Source organism: Semicossyphus pulcher, unplaced genomic scaffold (genome assembly GCF_022749685.1).
Source record: "Semicossyphus pulcher isolate SPU_LCO1_2020_fin unplaced genomic scaffold, fSemPul1.0.p SCAF_8, whole genome shotgun sequence".
Lineage (NCBI taxonomy): Eukaryota > Metazoa > Chordata > Actinopteri > Labriformes > Labridae > Semicossyphus > Semicossyphus pulcher.
Window position 1 is genome coordinate 10,793,625 of NW_027211759.1, and position 23,008 is coordinate 10,816,632.

The 23,008-nt window shown below is 43.3% G+C and overlaps 1 protein-coding gene across 1 annotated transcript; it reads right to left on the bottom strand.

Annotated features, from left to right (window-relative positions):
* Positions 1–1,384: 1,384 nt before the first annotated feature.
* On the bottom strand, positions 1,385–21,240 carry LOC138612950 (PDZ domain-containing RING finger protein 4-like). The gene is made up of 7 exons (XM_069686487.1): positions 21,093–21,240; positions 17,880–17,982; positions 10,658–10,756; positions 8,367–8,429; positions 6,339–6,440; positions 5,413–5,544; positions 1,385–4,612 (listed from the first exon to the last, which is right to left on the bottom strand). Exons 1-7 carry the CDS (start codon positions 21,161–21,163, stop codon positions 3,143–3,145), a joined length of 2,040 nt encoding a protein of 679 aa, XP_069542588.1. The 5' UTR covers positions 21,164–21,240; the 3' UTR covers positions 1,385–3,142.
* Positions 21,241–23,008: the final 1,768 nt, after the last annotated feature.

Here is a 23,008-nt window from a genome sequence, read left to right on the forward strand (position 1 = left end):
ACCATATCAATTAGGCTCCTCTTGTAAAGAGTTTTTAAAAGGCCGGTTAGCACACATTAAGTGTTTGGAAATATGAGATTTCAAAAAGTGCAAAATAAACCAAACTGAAAATACAAGACAAGAAAACATGGACACAATGCCTGTGGGTAACAAAGAACAATTTCTTTTCAGAAGGTGTGTGTAATATTATCAGGAAGACTTGGCTCCTTTTTATATTTCACCAGTTTCTTTAAATGGAACAAGTCTTCAGTTAAATGGAAACACAGAAGTACAGAACAGTCTCGAGGCAGTATTGTATCCGTGACATTCCAATTTCAGCTTTTGCTCACTGACAACTTAAGATAAAACAGAGACCCAAGTATCCCAGCAGCTCTCCCCTGCATATGACAAGGCCATAGCAATGATTAAGTGGTTGGTACAGTTTAATGAACACAAAGCCATCCAACTGGAAGGTGATTTTAATTGAAATCTCCCTCTGTTTAATCACTTAACATATCCACAGAAGGGAGGGGGTGGGTGAGTCACTCTTGAGGAGATTTCTGAGGTGAGTGCTTGTTCAGTGAACAAGTTATTCTGTTACACTGACTAGACTAAAGTGATCTTCACCGCAGAGAGGAGTTTGTGTTGTTGTTCTTTGAAGAGGAGAGTTGGGGGAAATAGTGTCATATCAGAAACCTTGCATACGTTTTTTTTAACAGCCTTATAACAGAAGACTGACAGAATATATTGTTTGGAACTTTCACACAGTTGTTTGGATCCCCAGACTAATATCGGTATCTGATATTGCCTAATGCAGCATCGTATCAGCAAGCACAGCAGTCAATCGCACCAATGGGTTTTGGAGGGATACTCGGAATCGCCCGGTACTAAACCTTAGGTTTTGAGTCGGTATCAGAACATCTCTACTTTGACACCGTTCACACCAACCACCTTACACAAAAAGTATGTGGACTAATTTAAAAAGGGCAGTGGTTGCCTGACAGCTAAAGGGTTCCTGGTTCAAATCCCAGTTTGGACCTATAGAGCCTTTGTGTAGAATTTGCAGGTTCTCCCCGTCTCCCCACAGTCCAAAGACATGCTCGTTAGGTGAATTAGTGACTCAAAAACTGCCTGTAGATGTGAATGAGTGTGGGAACGGTTGTCTGTCTCTATGTGTCAGCCCTGTGATTAACTGGCCATCAATCCAGGGTGTACCCGCTTCTCGCCCAATGCTGGGATAGGCCCAGTCCCCCCGTGACCCTGAACAGGAAGTGGTACAGATAATAGATGGATGTATAGCGTATAGTAAAGTTTTACCTGGCACCAACAATGCAGCAGCAGATTTTGATTCCTTTCGAGGTATCTGAATAAACAAGATGCACATGAATGCGACATTGTACCAAAAAACAATAATTTATTATCATTTCTTTCACCATTATCACACATTTCACCTGGCTACAAATGTGCCCAACTACGCATTACTCCAAATTAGACCATTGACATTGACTCAAAACAAATACAGGGATCAGTTTAAAATGTCAAATTTACAATATTTCAGTTAAAAATGAGGCATTTTGGGATGAGTATACTGTACATGTAACTGAACTATAAAGCCTTCTGATAGATGGCAACCCTTTCATTTCAGCTGTTTACTTTGTCAATGCTCTCATATGCTGTGTTCTGAGTCCTGCTCAGTGGCAATCATCCCAACACAAGTTGAATGTGTCTGCAAACATAATTCAGTAACCACTGTACACTATGAATTTTCCCAGTAACTAAAAATTCAATGTATGTAATGCATGAATAAGGCTGAAGTGTACCTCCCTGTTGCACAGAGAAATCCAGTTTGTGCATGAACTCAGTTTGCAACACAAACACATCACTGATACCGTTTTTGCTGTTAAGGCTATGCTGAGTGAAGGAGTATGTGGAGAGTAAAAATTATGTAAAAATACTGGTATGCAAAAGCTATGAGAAGGTCCACCTGTTGTTGAATATGTAGAAAAAAAAATAGATTTTAAGCAAAAATAAAACTGAATACAAAATATTTTTTTACTCAAAGCTGAAAACCGTACAAACGAAGCTGCAGCACTGGCAATGAGTCAGAACATTTTAGGCTCTCGGGTCGTTTTTTCTTTACACCAAAATATCTTTAAAAAAGTATTTTGGAAGTTCAATAAATTCCATTTTTCTTGTGTCCGCAATGTTGTTGTTTTCCAATAACTTGTGTAGCAGCTTCTGAAGTGTTGTTGAAAAAGTGGCTCAAGTTAAAAAATGACAAACATGTATATGAAGAGTTTCAGCGTACTGGGAGGTATTGAACTTTTTAAAGATGTTATAAATTTGTGATGATAAAAAATGATGAAGCCGTTCCTCATACAATGTAAACTTACCCCTCAAGAATTGTACAAACAACAACAAACATTTTTCTCTTTCAGGTAATTGGAATTGTTTCACATTAGTTTTAGAGAGCGACATGGTTCTACTCAGTCTTGTATTAGGAGCAAGTTATACAGGACTATTATTGGAATGTGTCATAATTATGTCTCTTTTTGAAGCTGAGATTTTCTACATTATTTAAGCCTTTTTTTTTTAAAACACAAACTATTGTAACTTGGTGATACCTGCATTGACTGGCATATTTTATGACTATTTGGAATTCAGTGCACAGATGCACTATCTGTCGTAAACTTGGAGAAAGTTATTGAGTTCAATTTTAAAGGGAAAGTTGACCATTTAATAAAGGACCATTTAAAACATAAGAAAAGCAGGGGACCCACTGACTCACACTGTGTTGCATCTGTTGGTGTTTATAATACACCAAAGAAAAAACGTAATTTTTCTTTCGATGTTCGACTACTTTGAGTTATATGGTTGTAACATAAATATGAAAATAGAATTGAAAAGATAAACATGTTTTGAGTGAAGTAATAAAATAATTATATAGTCATAATTTCATAGAAAAGTGTTTTTCCCGCAGAATGCTGTGTAAAATGATATTTAAAAACATGAAGAAAATGCTGTGAGACCGCTGATAAATTCTTTACAAAATGCTTTTTGGGTTACAAAGTGTGAAAAATATTCCTATTGTCCTCATAAAAACGCCACATTGAACGAGGCAAGTATCTTATACCACATGGGGTAGAATGTGTGTCATCTTTCTTTATACAGTAGTGACTGATAGGAAGGCGTTGTGCACTTTGGCTCCCTCAGGGGCCTTAGTACCATGAGTCATCAGTTCCTGGATGGTCATCCAGTTGTCCAGGATCTTCTTGTTGCGTTTCTTCATCATCTTCTTGTGGCTGAGCTCTATGATGCTGACTTCCTTGCGACCCTCGCTGCTGCTCTGAGGGTTCTCCTTTAAGCTTTCCAGCCGACTACGCTGCATAAACTCTCGTCTTTTCCTCTGTTCTTTCGCTCTGACCAGGTGCTGCTTCCTTTCCTCTTTACTCCAGTACCTCCCCATCTTCATTTCACTCATTGCATCATCGTCCGTGGTCATTCCCCCGCTACGCTCCTCTTTAATCTTTAGGGCTCGCTCCCTCAGGATCTTGTCTCTCACAGGCCTCTTGGTTATGTAGCGAGTGCCGTCGCTGCGGATCTTGACCTTCCACTCCATCTTGGGCTCATTAATGGGCCTCTGAGGCTCTTTGCAGACACTGAGTAGGCTGAGCTGGCTCTGTGCGTACTCTACAGCGGAGCGCTGTTGGATCAGTTGCATGTAGCTCTGGTAGTGGCGGGCGTGAGCTGGGATGTTGGCCTGCCTCTGCTGGGAACTGTGTGATGGAGAGAAGTAAGGAATCTGGGAAGCACGTGGCTTTAAAGCTCCCTCGCTCTCCTCCTCAGCCTGAGCTGTGTGGTTGGACTCAGAAGGGTTGCTGTGGTCAGGACTGCTGCTTTTACCTGGGACAGGAGCACGGCATGCTGGGATGGGGCTTGGGCTAAGAGACGAGCCAGTGGCAAGGCCACTGCAGAGGTTCCTCTGGTTGGTGAGACTCACCATTCTCTGGAGTGAGTGCTCCGGGGAACGGTCCATTGCCAGCGGGGTGCTCCGTGAACTCTCGGCTGTGTTATAGGCACTGGAGCTGTCCTTATCAGATTTCTCCAGCCTCTCATTGATATCAGCCAGCTTACCCTTGGTGGGGTCACTATGATTGAGGCTTTGGTTTTTGGTTGAGGGTGCAGAGCGGCCCGTGGAGGGAGACTGCTGTCCCTTACGAAGGTTGTGGGCCTGCATGATGTTCTGACATTCGAGTTCGATGCTGCGCAGCTCCTCGTTGAGCATACGTAGCTCATGCTGCATGCCGCCCTGTTCCCCCATGCTGCACTCAATTGTGCTGCGGCGGCTGTAGAACAGGTCGTACTCGCCGCTGTTGCGTATCTGACACTTCAGCTCCAAGAGCTGCTGGAAACGATCACCCTCCATCTCATCATCGTCCTCATCCTCTCTGTCCTCCAGTCGCGTGGAGCCGGCGGTACGGTGTGCGTCCCGATTGTCTCTTAGGCACTGGGACAGACGTCTCTGGATCTGTGCCAGGACATTTTGCTCCGAGCTCTGCATTCTGTCTTTTATTCTCAATACATTATCCTTGTGAGGCAGCGTGGAGCAGGTGGGCTCGTCGTCTTCCGTTCTCTGAAATAAATAGGATAAACAAGACAAGCCTGAAACACTATCGTATACAGATGCCGCACACGTGTAAAACTGTGTGCGCAAGAATTTTGCAAGAAAGCCAACAAAAGATGAATAATGAACTTTCAAAGCTCCTTTTGTGTTTCCTGTTATACCTTTCCTTTTAGGGAATGGGGCCAGAAAAGAACAAAAAGTCTGCGGTATTTAAGAGTTCAAGAAGTTCAACCTTGTTCTGCAGTGTCCTGAAGGATTACATATGCTGTTGTGCATAAGTCTGTTCTACAGCTCTGTGACTTCAGGGATTGTTTCCTCTCCGCCACGTCTTTGAAGTTCCATTTATATGGATTTTTGTAGCAACAAAACAGAATTTTAAATTATGATTTCTAATGTTTGGATGTAAAATGGTTCAATGGTCCCCTTCCATAAATATTCATAACAATTATTTCATATTCATGTTTCAAAGGGCAAAGCTCGTTTTCACAGTTTTCCTCAGAAAGTCGATGAAGAGTTTGAACCTGTCGCTGCCATCAGCTACATCTGGTTAATATTGACTGTGACTAATGACCTAAAACAGTCAAAGCAATTTCTGGTCGGTCAGCTGGTATGATGGTTATAGCACAATGGGTACTACGGTCTGTAAGTCAGTGAACTTAAATCTATCGCTTTCAAAAGACCTGTTTTTAGCGGCTTTATTCTCATTGCACAGAGCAAATAAGGCTTTACAGAGTTTCTTAAACTCAACCAAAGCTCTGCCATTGACTCGCTAATCCACTTATGGCAAAGCATATGTTTTGCTGTCTGACCTGCTCATTCTCCTGTTCCTCCTCCTGTAAGGCAGCCAATTCCATCTCCTCTCTCTGCTGCTCCTCCAACATTTCCATCTTCAGCTGCTCCAGGAACTCACTATGCTCATCATCCAGCCAGGCCTCCTCCAGCTAAGGGTGAATGAAGAATGGAAGCGCGAGGAGGGAGAGAGGGAAAGAGGCAAGTGTTATTTGTCAAGGCCTAAAGCTTCTGGCGTCACAGTCTCAACAACAAATTGTCGGGTGTTCCGAATGGATGCTCAAATCGGATTTTGTAAGAAAATAAATAAATAAAACAACAACATGGTTTTTAAGTAAAGGCAAGCATCACAGTGGGCGGATGGTGTTTGCCTGCTATGTAGCCCCCTATTTCCTAACCAACAAATCACCACCCTCATCTTTTAAACATGCGTTCTTATCTTAAAATGAAGCCAATACACTTAAATGGACACCAGCCTGCCACCTCTGACCTATCTGCTACACACCATCCATCATCTGTTTGTCTGCCTGATGTGAACCAAATGGGATCCATATCTGAAGACTTCAGATTTACTACCGAGAGACACATTTAATTACAAAGAGTCTACCACTGCTACTGGCTCATCTGCACTGCGGCAGAGTCCTTCCGCTTATTCGCCACCGGCCTTGGGCCTGAACTCACTTCGCATTAGCATGCCATTAGCTTTTATGGCTTACCGTTGGAAGTCAATTACAGTGGCGCTACATAAAAATAAAACATGATGAGGTGTCTCAGCGGTGGCTTCCGCTTGGAGTGGTGGTGTGAAGGGGGGAGGGTCGGCTACATCAGACTGCCAAGGTTTACATATATCCTGCAAATGACTAACCTTTGGGACTTTACTTTGTGAGTAGCAATAACAGCAGAATGTAAAGTATTTGATTCAAAGTACGTCAGTGATTTTTCTTACCTGCATCTCAGGTCTGGCAACCAGCAGCACGATGTTCCTGCACTCATCATTTGAGAGCGCAGCCATGGCCTCCTCCCTGTCTTGTACATCTTGGCCATTAATCTGATAATGAAATACAGACACGATTAACACATTTTCTATGAAGACAACAAGCAAACATGTACTGTACACGCCAATGCAAAACTTTGGCAGAAACCAACCAGCTTCATTCTCACAACGTAAAAGCCCTTAAGAAAAACATAGTACCATCACAAAGGTGGCACTTCACAATCATGCCTTTTTCCCGGGGAAATTGTAAACACTGCTGTTCCCAAACACGAAGCTGGACCCAGCAGTGATTATGAATGGGACGGTGGCCGACGGAGCTGTTGTGTTCACCAAAGTATCCGGCAGCGTACATACATCTAGCCTTACAATTAACTGGCCACTGACAGGGGGCGTCCATCTTTTTGCAGGCAGAGTAATGGCCCTGTCACGGCTGGATAATAGTGCCAGAGTACTGGACTGCCTCACAAACACACACCCACCCACTCTCTCCTGGCTTAAATCAGGCACACAACACATGGTAGACACCAGAAGACAATTAGAACAACAGCGCTTATGCATCCGCCCCCTGTATCCTATAATTGCCTGCACAGACTATTTACTTCTCTTTTTGACTTAAGTCCTGTTTCCCTTCCATAATGCATTACTTTGCTGAAGTTGTTTAAGGACATTTTTTTCATTGAATATAACATTGTGTGCTTTTTAATATGTAGACCTTAATTTGAGTCCCATTCATGTCGGTGAAAGAGTAATTACCCTTACCTCTGCCTGTACACTACTTTTAAACTTTTAAACTTAAGCTGCAATAAAGGATACTTTTCAAATCAATAATGTAAAAAAAAAAGACAAAATGGACTGTACTTATACAGCGCTTTTCTAGTCTTTGCGACCACTCAAAGCTGCTTTTACACTACGTGTCACATTCACCCATTCACACACACATTTATACACTGATGGCAGAGGCTGCTACCTAAAGTGTCTGTTATCACATTCATAGCAATTTGGGGTTCAGTGTCTTGCTCAAGGACACTTCGACATATAGCCTGAGGGAGCTGGGGATCGAACCTCCGACCTTCCGATTGAACAGCAACCAACTCTACCACTGAGCCACAGCCGCCCCACCGATGTGCCATTGACTGTGTAATCTAAAAGGATGCTGGAACACACAGTAGACATTTGTGTAAACACAGATAGTGAGGGTAGTTCTCTGAGCTTTTGATGCTCCTTTACCCTGAACTTTTTTCTTGGCCTGAAACTTGCAAACATTTCACTTTTGCTCGTCCTGACTAACTGTACTTTTTCATGTCTTGTCTTCACGTGATAAATTAGCTGTTCTTATGCTGCTTAACAGTACAGAAGACTTCAACCAAACACATCTTTCAAAAACTCAATTGGGCATTAAACATTGTGAACACAGCAAGCTCCACTACTGATATTTCCCCATAGGAGTTGGTGGGGACCAAAAAGGAGCTTAAAGTTAGATGTTTTTACTGCCACCGAGTGGCCAAAAGAAATGTATTAATGAAACTTTAACAATACAATTAAAGCCACAGCCACACAAAAACAATAATTACCAACCCAACCCACAGAGGCGACACTATCCACCCTCAGCCTCTCTCCTTACAATAGCAGAATTCCTCTGAATCTAAGTCCCGAAGAGAAGGCTGGGGGCTAATAACAGTCACTGGCTCTCAGATATCCCAGCGGAGTTAGTGAGCTGCAGAACAGCACCATCCTGAACCAGAACTCTTTAAAAAAAAACCCTGTCGGTGCTGAGTCGGTAACTAAAACAGCCAGGGGGGCATTTCTCACCCTTTAACAGTCACAGCGGGGGTGTGTTCCCCCTTTTAATGTGCTGCCATTAAAAATGAATGGGCTCTCGTGCTGGGAGACAGTGGTTGAGTGTGACAAAATAAATGTTTTAATGTTGAATGTAATGAGATCTTGTGTAGAACAGGAAAGCGAGAGGGTGTTCCACAATACCTGTAAAATGCGATCCCCCTCTCGGATGCGTCCGTCTCTGGCAGCGATGCTGTTGGGACTGATCTGTGAAGGTAGAGGAGAGAAAATAATGCCTTTTAAAGAAAATCCGAGCGCCCGACATTGTTTTAACTCATAACGGAGACGCCAGCCAGAGCTGGACATATCTGGAATGTTATTAGCAATGTTGGCGACAGTGGTGTGCTGCCATGGGAGGACCTTGGATGTCACATTGCATTCCTGCATCTTCCTGTTCAGTTTTTAAAGTCCTTTCTGACCTGAGCAAAAGCCACCGCAAACTGAATTATCATTCTTATCATGTAAGTGCTTATTTCTACCCGCCTCAGATACAATATCCCGGCAGGTTTATAAAGCACAAGCCTCTGCATACAGCATCCGCAGCCCATAACTAAACCTCATGATGCACCTGCCCCATCTGTAACTAATGCCAGTGAACAAGGGGGCAGGACACTCTTTCATCGGCCAATCAATCGGCGTCTGGGGCCATTCATTTCACTCTCTCCTACAAGGCGGGATCTCGGGAGATGGCGAAGCTGTGGCACTCCATCTTCATGATAGTCTACTCCTACACAGAGGAGTCCTCATTAAACTGGGAGGGAGGTCACTGGAAAGGGAATAGGGGTAGGATAGGAGGGTACAGGGCGAATTGAAAGCAATCTTTCTGCAGTTATGGGGGAAGAACTTAAACCCTGAATCTTTGACAATTGAATATTGATGTATATGTAAATATATAATTGTTAAAAGAATCTGTTTGAGCTGTGAAATGGCTGTGGATAGTGTTGCAGCACACTAAGTAGGTTTTAGTGGAGTTTGCTTTCAGCAGGAAGAAACCAGGTCTGGAGGAAACAAACGAAAAGGTGGAAGGTGGACGGAAAACTCTAAATTGCCCATTAGAGGGAATGAGTGTGTCTCTTAGCTCTGCAATACACTGGCTACCTGTCCAGGATAGAGTCTGGCTTTTTGCCCCGTGGATGCTGGGCTAGACTCCAGCCCCCCGTGTCCCTGAACAGAATTAAACAACTGTAGAAAACGGATGGGCTGGTGGCCTAAGGAAAAGTACTTTCTCTGTTCTTGTCCTGCTGAATTATTCAGCCATTGTACTATTAGACACAAAGGAAACAAAGAGATAAACTTCAGTAACAACACGGAGTAAAAACAACGTGGCCATTCATCAAGCTCTCCAAAGTTGTGAAGTTTAGCTTGTGTTAAAACAACCTTGCATTGTTCTTAGCCCTGCGTTGATTTATTCTCACTACATATGCACGATCGGAGCACGTAGCACCTCTTCTTACAAATCTTGTATACAGTGACATTCAGCCACCTCATCTAAATGCAGCGCACATCTTAACTCTACTTTTTCAGAGAGCAAACACTTAAAGATGCCAGAAGCCACAGAACACAGTGATTTATATTCCGCTCAGCTCTCAAAGCGAACACCTTGCTTGGTCCGAGTCCACTTCAAACGAATCAAAGGGAAAGTTGGGCGGTGTTTGCTATTCTTCCAACAAGTTGGAGAAAAAAGGGGGAAAGTTTTGCCGCTAACAGGTATCACACAGCTTTCTTGTTGATGTCTGCTGTATTTAGAGGACTGGGCGACAAGTCAAACGGGAACTGAAGGCGATCTTTTTTTCCCCCCGTCTTGGCAGTCGTTTCACGTTGGAAACGGAGTGTGATCACCGAGTGAGAGCATTGCCAAACTGTTCAATAATGTCATTTATGTTTGATAAAAGAGTTTAATTTTAAATTAGTATACCCAGTAGAGAAACCTGCTTTGCTCACAGGAATGCTTAAGTAACTCATAAATTGGGGGATGAATATTAAATGTCAAGAATTAATCTTGGAAATCCGGCTGTTTCAGTTCTTCAAACATTTTACTGAGAAACTTCTTATGTAACCATGACGATGTTTCTATAACAGTATATGTAAATGTAGGACTTCAAAGAGCTGCAATATACAGTAAGTAATCTGTAGAATATGCATATACCTTTCATCCCAAGAGTATTATTATTTTCATTTTCTAGCAGTCATTGCTGTAGTGGTTCGCAAAAAAAGTCTATCCGGAGGTAGATACATGTTGCATGTTTCTTTCCGTATCTCCAGGAGCAAAGCAGAGATCAAAGAGATTCTGTGTTAAGAGTTCCGTAATGAAAAACTTAAGTAGAAAAGTTATTACTTCCTTTAGGTACAATTTGCAACATTAATGATGTTGTGTGAAGGAAATGAACCCTTTCAACCCCAGTTTTAGTCTTTAATCACAAACGTTTTTCACTCACCTCGCTGACATAGATGGCCACATCCTCCTCTTCATCTGTCCTGTAGCACAGAGTTAGTCCCAGTTTCTCCTGACTGGTGAGTCGACACAGTTCCACTTCCTGTGTGGATGAGAGGAAATACAGAATAAGTGTTAAAACAAGACTGCGTGTACAGCCTTGCATGCCAGGAACAGTGCTGCTTCATGCTAATTATGAAAATGCTACATGCTACATGTTCAGCATTTTAATAAATATTAGTATGCAAACACTTTAAGTTGCGCTGAACAACGTGCAGCTGAAGCCGATGGGATGTCATAGGTTTCAAAGGTATTGAAAGCGCCATGAATGTCTCCCATACAGCTGACAAAACATTTCTACTAGGGATGCACGATATTATCGGCATGTTATCGGTATCGGCCGATGTTGGCTTAAAAATGAACTATCGGATATCGGCCAACACGCCGATATCCGCCGATATAATTAACCGATAAAATAATGGGCTGCTGCATTCTTGATTAAATGCCCGACCTCGGCGCAATGTCCCCGGCGCGAAGAAGACTTGTGCGGCGCAGCGTGATGACGTCATGTGCATCCCTAATTTCTACCTGAACCACAAATGTAACCTCATGGGTCGGGATCGCTAAAGTGATTAGGATTCATCTTCTGGGGACCATGAATGTACCAAAGCAGTTGACTTAAGTGGTGCCGGAATCACAGACACACTTTATGTAAGGATATAGAGGATATTGAGAGGAAAGTTTTGACCTTGTTAAAGAGTTGTTGACAAAACGGTCTCATCACACTCATCTTTTCTGGACAATCTTCCTCTATAGATGCATTTTGAGCCGTTGTTATGACATTTAAGATGGTCCAGTCTCCATTTTTAATACACTTAAAGCCAACATTGAGGTGTTCAAACAAGAAATGTATTAAGATTCCATAAAAACAGCTCAAGCTCTGCTAAGGAAGCTCGTGTGATACGACGGAAAGCTCCAGAGCAGCTATGAAACGAGCCTTGCAGCGATAGAGACGGAGGACCTGTGTAACCTCAAAAAAGAGAACGGTAAGTGATCGGAGACTCCGAATAAATTACCATAAAACTAAATCTTGATGTGCAACAATGGAAACACACACACTTGAGTTCTGCTCCACTGAAGATCAAATAACAATATTCCTCAACTTTCAGCGCAGATATCCGACTTGTTTTGAGTCTGGTTGCCAACTCTCTTCTGAGGTTTTCCAGTGTGAAAGTGTTTGATCATGAAAGACATTCTCAGCCTGCAGAGTTTGATCGGTGGGGCTTTGATAAATGTCAGAGGACCCGAAGTGTTTTTTCTCTCAAGCTGTTGCCAAGTTTTAGAATATTAGACTATAAATAAACTATAATTATGCTAATGCTCGCAGATATACATATTTGCCGCAGCACTAAAGTAGTCTGCATCTTCCCAGGGGGAGAGATCAACAAACTATTGACTTACAAATCAGGGGTCGTCAAATTTCCCACGAGCCTCCTGGAACATAGCAAAGTACCGTGGCGTCAACATGAATTTCTTCATTTAAGTTCATAAATACAAACACACAGACACCGAGACTTGATTAACCGCAGCTGCAGCTTGAGCGAGTGGCAAAATCCTCCATCTAATATTGAAAGTAGGTTCTGATTATAGAACCAAACCGTACTCTCACTTTGCTTTCTCAGTTTCCTACAACAGAGGTGCAGCCCGTGCCTGAGCTCCATCCCCTAATGCTGAAACATATCAAGGGTGTTGGAGGGAATCAAGTGTGAAATGGCCTCTTCTCCCAAAGTCTTCATTAGAGCAGAAACACACCAACTCTCAGCAGCAGGAGCGAGCTGGTTGAGTGGAGAGGAGGATGGGGGGGCCGGGAGAAATGAGGCGGGGAGGGCTCTGGTGGGGCTCGGAGGGGTCTCGCACAGAAACAGAGAGATTCATTTCCTCTGTGACAAGTGTGGGTTGGCTGGTTACACGTGTCAGATGTGGCAGGGCTTTGGGAAGTGGACAAGGAGGCGGGTGACCATGGTGGGATGAGATGATGGGAGAAGGCCATTACCACAGCCGGAGAGCAGCCACCTGGTGCCTGTTTCTACCCCTCCTAAGCTGTTTATGACCCCCCACTTCCTCGTGTACACACACACACACACACAAACACATCTTTAGGCCCAATTCCCATTTTCTCCCCCTCCCCTGTCACTCATTTCTTCCTACCGCTCTACTGCTCTACTTTTCTCACACATTGGCAGATTGTTGAGGTGTTTTTGGATCAGGGATCTGCTGCTGCTGCTGGGCACACACTACCCTACACACTCACGCACAAAGACGTAGATCCTGCATCCCTGCACAGTCCCGATGCTTACACGAGCGCACTACGCAGAGTGCACACATTCGCTCAGACGCGGAGTAAAAGGAGCTGAAGAAAACCGACATCATCCGAGCTTTTGTGGTTTTATCTTTCACGACAGCCCCGACCTGACGGCGAGCTCAGATCTTTAATTGACTGTCTCAGAAGCGATGACAACCTGAAATCCCGGCTGATATGTTTCGCACACACGGCGAGGGAGGGAGGGAGGAAGCTTTGGTGCCGACTACCTGAGCAAAACGAGCTGCAAAAATATCAGTCATTAGCTGTATTAAAAAATGTTACTAATGAGCTACCGCCGTTATTGTATCTGGAGATGTTATTAAAGCGGCACATCTCCTGATGCAACGAAGCAGTCATGGAGGTAATGGAAGCTGTGGAGACAGCGCACATCTTGCATGCTAATATGATGTGTGAAGATGTGTGGGATATCTGTGGGAAACACTGAAATCACTAGCAATGTCTGAGACATCTGTCTAAAAATAAATCACAAATTAATTGCCAGGGCAGAGCAGAGGTACGAGCTGGTAATACATCATAACTATCTGGTTCTGTGAGAGGAGCCTAAAGTAACTTCTGATTAATTAATGGATAGATGGATGTAATGCAGGAGACCTGTGGCTAAATGATCAGAGAAACATATTACTGCGTGTGTATTTCTTTTCCCCTTTCTTTCTTGTTTTAAAACATTATTGTGTTGACAAAAAAAACCCACCCACTCACACTCAGATGCCTCGGTAAAAGCAGGTTGTCTCAGGATCCATCAAACTCCCATTCACCAATCTCTGTCTCTCTTCTCGCCTTTTGATATTTTTTTTTTTCTACTCCATTTTCCAGGCGAGCTCTCTGCCTCTCAGGCGGGAGATTGCGGCGTGGCACAGGGAAGAGGGCTGACAGTAAATTAATGACTGCGATGGCGTGATTAGGGGGAAGATTGCCGCCCACCATCAAAGCACATTGGATGCTGTCATAATAATCACGCCTTTGATTACCAGTAATTGAAAAAGCAGTCACAAATGCATGGATGGCTTCCACTGGCAGGAAGAGTGAAAAGACTACCTTTGAGTCGGGAGCACTTTTCTTTTTTAGAACTTACTGAAACGAATCGAAGGAGCGGTTACTAACGTTGTGTTGCATGCGGCCGAATACACATCAAGGGATGCTAGGAAATGTATGGATGATGTTTTCTGTGTGAATTTCTGGCTGTAAGGCAACAGCTTGTGCAACAAGCCAAACATCAGAGCAAAGATAAATCAAAGGTTCCTATATAGTCCAGAGTTTGTTCAGTTTTAACCCTAGGGGTGTGAATGAAGTAGAATGAAGAATTAAATTAGCTTAGCTACAATATACTGTTTATTTTCAATCAGATCCTCCTTCCCTTGCTTGTTAAGTGAAGCATGACTTATTTGAAGCCCAACTTCAAGGTTTTTGACATCACAGATAAGGTGAGAGGGAGTGCAGCTGAGATTGTGATGGTGACATAAGGCTCAGTCTAAGCTCAGACAGTAGTGTCAGTAGTGTTTCTCTACCCAAGACCCCTGAACTTGTTTCGATTTCATGTATGCATTAATCGTGATTTATTTACTTTGGAAACTAATGTGGATCTTCTTTTTATCCTACTACACAACAGGACAACAGTACTATCCCGGTCTGGAGACTTTAGTTAACATATGCTTTTGTAAGTTAAGTTTGGGGTGGCTGTGGCTCAGTGATTGTCTCTCAACCTGAAGGTTGGTAGTCTAATCCCCGACTGCTACAGTCACATGTCGAAACGTCCTTGGGCAAGACGCTGAACTCCAACTTGCTCCTGAAGGCATCGCCATCGGGCATGAATGTGCTTAGATACTGAATGGAGATTGGCACTTAGGCCTTTTCCATCAGTGAGTGTGAAAGGGTGAGTGTGACATGTAGTGTAAAAGCACTTTGAGTGGTTGGAAGACTAGAGAACCGTTATTTAAGTACAGTCCATTTACCATTTAACACATATTTGTATTGTGTTCACATGACAGAAAAAAATAAAGGTTTCTCATGCGGAGATCTCGCTGCTATAATTGGCTTACACAACTTACAGAAACCTTCTGATTGACATTATGATAAGGAACTTGGAAAACCACCAGTATCCTAGATACATAAACCTGCAGTCACTTTTGTTGGCATGTTGGGGACAGTGCAACAAGCTGTATCAGTAACATATAGAACTTTTTAGCTGCTAAATGCTCCACTGGTTACCAGCTAGTTGCTAGTTGCAAGCCCACATTCCTGCTAACTGTTTACCTAATAAACGCCAAATACAAATTCAGATATTATGTTACGTTTGCAGAGGTATACAATGCTGTCTCAGAGGTTTAAAAACAGTGTTGCAGTGTGTTTGTGGCGATTAACTTATGACTCATCCAGTCATCAGGCTGGTTTAGATCTAAAGCCTTCAGTCAGTGCGCTGCAAAACCAAAACAACAAGCTGAAAGACGCTAAACCTTCCCCAGAGCTTATTGAGATGCTGAGCTAGAACATTCTGTGGGTTCATCCCTACAAGTGACTCCTTCCACTGAATATAGTCCTTAGAACAGATGCGCAGTCTGCGGCCACTATTATCTATTAAGCAAGTCCAGGGAAATGAAAGTCAGTTTTCCACATGAACCACAGCTTTGAAAAGAACTAAGCTTGTGTCCTTCTATGGCATCTGGCATCTCTCCACCTCATCACCCACTGTACCCCAGGACTCACATGTTGATTACCCTAATAGAAACATCAATGTCCTGGTGTATTAGAAAGGTGAATTAGATTTCGATGGTTTCCCTGTGATGTGATGGCAAACTGCTCTCCCCCACTGTGCTTTTTCATCTAACAAAAGGTAATTTAAAGAAATGTCTTTCCTTCATTCTCTTTCCTCTCCTTCAGCGGGGAGTGAGGGATCAGGTCGACTCTGAAAGTGGCTTTTTAGCTTTCGTTTACATCCCCCTCACAGCGTTCTCAGTTGACATACAGTAAGTGGGGCTACATTAGCATGGTATCTAACTCCCCAAGCATGAAATAAAAATGGCGCAGGCTGCAAAGCCTACACAGTATAATAGGATTTGTTAATCGCAATGAGGCATAAAGAGAGGCTTTAATATATTATATCTGTTCCGATTTGACACCGGGGCGTCTGCGATCCAGGCGGGTGCACAGATCTCTTTTAGGATGCGAAGAAACAGCTCAAGCTCAGTGGGTGGAAGCATTCAGAGCAAATTCAAATGAAACAAATAAGAGGAGGGAGGGGTGAGCAATCATCATACATCAGACCAGCCGGAGCCCTCGCTGGCAATATGCTCGCACCTCAATGACTCGGAAATAAAGAATATTGGACCAAAGCGGGGAGCCGAGACAGTCTGCTTATCTCTTCCCGTCACAGTTGAATCAGTGCATCTAAGTATATCTGTATGTGTCAGAGATCAACAGCCTAAATAACATCACCCATCCAACTGTCCCTGTTACTTTCACTCCAGTAAAGATGCAGGAGCAAAGAAACATGTTTCCTTTTGTATTTCTCACTATAACCTGGCACACGCACCTCGCTTTAATTGGGTCTGATTAACACATAGTCAACCAGCTCGCTAGCTGTGACTTCTAAAGTTGTGAAAACAATTAGCAGATCTCAGGAATCAGCGTCACTGTTTGGAGCTTTGCACTTTCTTTTATTTTTTTTGCCTGGTGCAGAAAACGCCCAAACACTGAGGCATGTCATCATTGCCAATGGAACGAAGGGATTTTTCAAGCTGTCTCCAATGTGGCTGATCATCTGTCACTACTGTCCCCCTGGGATCCGCCTGTAGAGGCAATTAGTGTTTGGGTCCTTCCACCAATTGTTAAGCATCATTAAATACGGAGTGCTGAGGGAATGTGTTGATGTGTTGGAGAGGTCAGGTGAGGGTTTGTACATATGGTTGCAAAGTGTTTTCAGCACTTTCAGCACTTTGGCGCTTAACTTGTTTGTTAACATTACAGCCGTACTGATACTGGACCTTTGAGGCCAGTATCCATATCCATATCTATCTAAGATTTTCAGTTAAATAAATGTCTGTTAAGTGACTGAGCCTATGGACCACTGATGAAAGCCTGGGTGTCTGTGGCGACTTTTGCGGAAAAAATCACAAGCGGCGCCCATTTAGTGGCGCGTTTTCCATCACCCAGCAGTGGTTGGTCTGCCAGAGAGGGGAGGCGGAGCTAAGCGGCTGCTTTTCCGGTCTCTGCAAGTGTTGCGAGTAAACAGTAATCTACTATGGCTGAACAAACAAAGGAAAGATGGATGACTACAGATACAACTTCAACAATAAGTGAAAATCCAAAGAAAAAGAAACAAACTCGACGCTCAGATGAAGCAAACAGTCTAAAAAGGAAAGCGACCGTCAGCGAGGAAAATCAAGAGTTACAACCGGAGCCAACGTTTGAGTAACTTTAAATGATACCAGCCTAATGTGTGTTAACTATGAGGATGGAGCAAGACGACAATTAGCTTAGCTAAGCACAAGTGTAGGCAGAGGGAAACAGCTAGCCTGGCTCTTCAAAAAGAAAAAACACCACTAAAAGTCACTAATCAAGACTTTTGTCATTTATTTCACCCGAACAAAAATGTGGGAAAAAAACAGGTTGTGGTTTTCTGCTTTTTGTCTAGCAGCACTCTAGTCCCAGAACCCTCCACCGTGAGGCCAAAAACTCCATTTCTGTTTGTGTTGGATTGAACAAACTAGATACAACATGTTTATTAGTGCTAGGCTGCTAGGTGGTACTCTTGGCTAGGTGGGCTGTAGCCTCACTCACACAGTGATGTAAACCATTCTAGTGAATCGGTCTGGTGCTATCAAGCAGTGATGTCAAGTGTGATTCTTACCTCATACTCAAACTCCTCCGCCCTCTCTCCATCAGCTGGGACGGGCGAGAGGTAGTCTGTTCCATCGTAGTAATCCTGCTCCATTGTATGAAGAGAGTGACAGCTGTCAGGGGAGGCAGACAGACGGAGAAAGAGGGGGAAAGGGAGGGAGGAGAGACAGAAGAGGTGGAGAATTGGGCGTAAGCAAGAGTACTTTTCCCAGTTTTCTTTTATATGCATTCAATACCTCTAAGTGACAGGATTTCCTCGCCTTTGTCTTTGCAGGAATCTGAAGAATAAAGGATTTGTCAAGGGCTTTCACTGCCGCTGGAGTGTGCGTTAAAAAAAGTACAGACCCTTGTTAATAACAGCACATCCACATGATTTGCTTCCTGCTCTTGACAGACAAAACCCCCCACACTGTACAGTGTAATTCTATTATGCTTCCCTCAGTCACCGAACAAAACCGCATTGTGAGGGCCTAACGAGATGAGCAGCCTCGGTGCCACATGAGATAATCACAGTGGACAAAAACCTTAAAAAAAGACACTGGTGAACATGTTGAGCGATGCGTTCAGGGGCTGTCTGACTCACAACAATCTTCCAGACACAAAACCAGACTGGTAAACGTCAGAATGCTTTATACTTTGTAGCCTCGGTATTGCACATAAAGCAACAATTGGCAGTAGAACAAAATTACAAAATTACAATCTAGCCTCCAAAATAAGAGCTACAAACATTTGTTGCGTCCATAAAATCTGCTCCATATTGGATTGTGCACCTGATCTCAGATGAATGGAAGAAAATGTGAGTTTTATGGGACACATTGATTACATTTGGGCCCGGGCAGGGGCTGCAAGTAGCCTGCGAGCACACGTTGCACAGTGTTGCCTAGTTTTTTTATGAGCCCATTTGCTTTAATCACCTTGTAAAACTTCCCTGAGTCAAAATGGATACTCCAATTATGGCAGGAAAGCCCCGTGGGGATTTCTATTGTGATGCTGGGTTAGATATATACATGTGGCAATGATTTTGATAAAGTCCTGTATAGCATTTTATATTTTCCGTGTGAGACTGACAATAACAGATTTTTAACAATGAGCAATAAAAATGGAGCTGAAATTCCATCTGCGAATGTCTGAGCGAGTCTCACGTGGATTCAAGATATTTATGATTTTTGAATTAATCTATAACTGTGACACGCACACGCAGTTCACCAAGGCTGTCCTGACGTCCCGGCTTTGTGCTGCACTGCATTTGTTTCATTGTTTCATTCCCAGGAGGTGAAACCCAGATTTTCCTCGATGCTAAACTTTTCTTGTTCACAGCTTACATCCCCTTTGAGATGAGCAGACTATAAACCAAAATGCCACAAGTGGAATTAATGAACCCGCGTTTCTTTTGTTGTTTCTGAGCAAACCTCCTGTCGATACTTTAAGCTCTCAAGATCTTTTCTTGTACATATTTTTTTATGTCTTTTTCTCGCGTAGACAATAAAACAAGTCTTTGAGGTATTGTTCTACCAAGCATCCAGCCAAGTTAAGATTAGACTTCTTGTGATTTTACCACACATGCATTTTACTGAACATCTTTCCTCAAAGTAACCTGATTACATCTTTGCATCCCTTTTTAATTTAAATCCCGCTAAGCCCAACAAATCAATTAACCTACAGCTGAGATATGTTTCTGTGTGTGATTATCTAAACAGACGGGGGTCATGTTGAAGACAGTCCAGCATCAGAGAGAGGACAATCTACATAGCACACTGGTGGCAGAAGCTGCTACGTAAAGTGCCCCACTGTCAATCACTCATCACATGCACACACCAATAGCTGTGCCACCAGGAGCAAATGTGGTTCTTGCCAAAGGACACTTTGACATCTAGTCTGAGGGCTAGAGCTGGGGATCGAACCACCAACCTTCCGATTGAGAGACAACCGACTCTACCACTGAGCCACAGTTGCACCAATGACATTTCCTGAAGGGGATGGAGCGCCCGATGTGTTTCTCTGTCCGTTCCTACCAAACCTTTTTCTGTCTCAGGACTTTGGCCTACCGGAAAACGAACCAAAAGAGTATGCGACACAGCCGCACCAGTGGCATTTCCTGTTGCTCTGGAGTTGGTCATCTCTCAATCGGAAGGTTGGGGGTTCGATCCCTGACTGCTACAGTCACATGTCGAGGTGTCCTTGGGCGCGACATTGAACTCTAAATGCCTATAGATACTGATTGGAGATTGGCGCTTAGGTCATTGCCATCAGTGTGTGAATGGGTGATGTGACATGTAGTGTAAAAGAGCTTTGAGTGGCAGAAAGAGTAGAGAAGTGCTCTATAAGTACAGTCCGTTTCACCATTCCCCTTGTGCTGGTCTGATCAAATCATAAACACTCAAACTGAATATTGACGCATCCATACATTTGCATTTCTTTTGCATCGATCTGCCACTCACAACTCCCCCTCATGACTTTGTCTATGCTGCGTTCGAGGGATGCAGGACAATTTCTACGACTTGACAGATCCAGCTCGTATATTTAAAGTCACTCGACGCTCTCATGCATGACTAAATGTTTGACGGATTTTAATTGCCTACGATATCCAACGTCATTGTTTTCTTAATGTTTATCTCTTTGGTGATTCAAATTTCGACTTCATGCCAAACTTCACATTGAAATGCCGAGCACACTTCACTCACACACATTATTTATTAATCCTAATTAGGACCACTTAGCCCTGTCCTGATTTCTCTTTTTTTTCCCCTCTTTGACGCGTCGTGTTAGTGAAAAGGAGACGTGAAGGACGTGGAGAAGCTCGTTCATCATACAAATCTATATTTGTCAGAAACGCAGCTGCTTAGACAATTCATTTATTATTTCACAGGCGCCTTGCATACTTGTAATGCTAATCCTGCAAACACTGATATTTCTGCTTCACAGCTCAATAACATTCTCACTTCTTTTTTCTCCCTTCTTTAATTACCACGAGTCCCCAGCCAAAGTCAGAGCAAGGACACAACAACAACAAACTCTTTGTGGCACTGAACCCAAATCCCTCGTAATAATAGCGTATTAAATTTAATAAAAATGAAATTATATCAAATAACCGACCTCCTTCAAACTATATCCCCGTTTCAAATCACCATCTATCATGATTCACATTTATTAGGCCTATAAAGTAACACTTACGACCTCAGTGAGCAACAAAGGTGTGATCCACGCGGACATTTCCTGTACGTACCTGTCAGAGAGCAGGAAGGGACAGACGTCAGGCACAGGTGGGGTTGAAGGCCGGAGCTTTGCCAGCGCCATGATGTGTTCAAAGGTGATGTCGGTCTGAGTGCACACATCCACCACATGGATTTCCTGAGGGGGGCCGTGGGGGCGGCCGCTGGGGGTCCGCCTGATGACCTGCACCACGACGGGGTCCTTGGCAGCGCGAAAGGCCTCCGCGGTCTCCTCATGGCTGGACTTGGACAACTCCTTCCCATTCACCTGAGGAGGACAGGGAAACATTTGACTTGTTATTTTGTCTGCTATTTGAAATCTCCACTGCTTTGTATATTGTGCCTTACTTTATTGACTGTTGCTATAGAAACAATTTATAGAAGCAGAGCCATTGTTGATGCGGATTTAGCCTTAGTCCCTCAGCTAGATCTCTGTATACAGAGCCAAGGAAGAGCTTTCTGGCTTTTAAACATTGGGCCAAAAGCCAAGAGGGAAGCCAAGAGACGGCGAATATTTATTTTAGCATTGCTCCAAATCGCTTTATACAAAGTGTTAGATGCAGGTCCGGGTGTGAGAAATGTTTGTAAAACGCTATAATAATGGAGCCTCAGTCAAAAACTCTCAAGTTTCGCAGGTCCATGACCCTCTGTCTCTCTCAATGGGGCTCCATATAAACATTTGGTGCTCATTCAGTCTGCATACAGCAAACAGAGCTCTGCATCCTCACTACTACACCGCTGCCTGCTACTGGGAATCCATCTCCTCTCACCTCCTCATGCTTTCATAATATTTCATCGTGTGATTTTTTTAATGTTTTCACATTTTTTCCCAGAGCGTCACATGAGCCTGTTCGCCAAATCTAATCCCAATTGTGTGCATCAAATGGTTAAACCCAGTGTTCCTGACAGACTTGTACATAAGTCAAACTGGGTTAAAGGTTTGCAGCATCAGATCCCAACAACACCACCCCCATAGTCTGAACATGCGGCAGACAGTTGTGTTTCCTCTGGGCCCTTTTTCCAGGGTCAACGCATCCACATAGAAATTTACATTTTCTCCCCGACTGTCTTCTCGACAGATGATCAAAAAGAAATCTTCATGAATACAACATTGGAAAAACACGCACACAAAAACACAGTTTGATGCAACATTATGTGAACGTTAGATCAAAGCCCAAATGGCCTCTCTGTTCACTCAGTCCATCTTCAAACTCATCTTCACAAAATGAACTGGATTTTCTGGCAGATTGAAAACCATTTGCACTACAGCTGGCACATATAAAGAAAATCATTGCTTCATTTAACACCAGTAATTTCTTTGGATGAGAAACCATGGCTGCGGAATACCTCTGAGAACGCGCTGCAGTATGAACGCTGAAACCAGAGATTATAATTTAGATAACCGCAGAGAGGAATTAAGGTAGACACGGCATAATTACACTCGCATTTGTATTTAAATATGGTTTTGGAGTGGAGCATCTTGCCCGCGCAGCCGACTGAAATTAGCTTAAATGATAACTGGAAAGTAAAAGGCGACGTATATTCTCACAAGTGTCAGCTGTGGAGGAAAACAGAAGCCTGGGAAGCTCATGAGGCAGCTGCGCTTCAGAAATCAAAAACTCCTTTAAAATGCAGCCAAGTGGTGGAAATAAAAACACATCGCCTAGTTCGACAAAATGACCTCATTTCATGAGCAGTCGACATTTTTAAATACCTGCCTGTGTGTACTCTAAATGAACATTAAAGATGCAGAAGCCAACAGGGAACTCCGACATGGAGAGCTTACATTTCCAGCCCCAGATTTCCCAACATTAATTCTTCACTTCTGCTTTTTTTTTTTTTTACAAACCTCACAGAATGTGACACCTAACATTCTGAGAAATGACTCGACGTGTTTTCAGCAGCAGGAGAGGATCGATAGAACCTGACA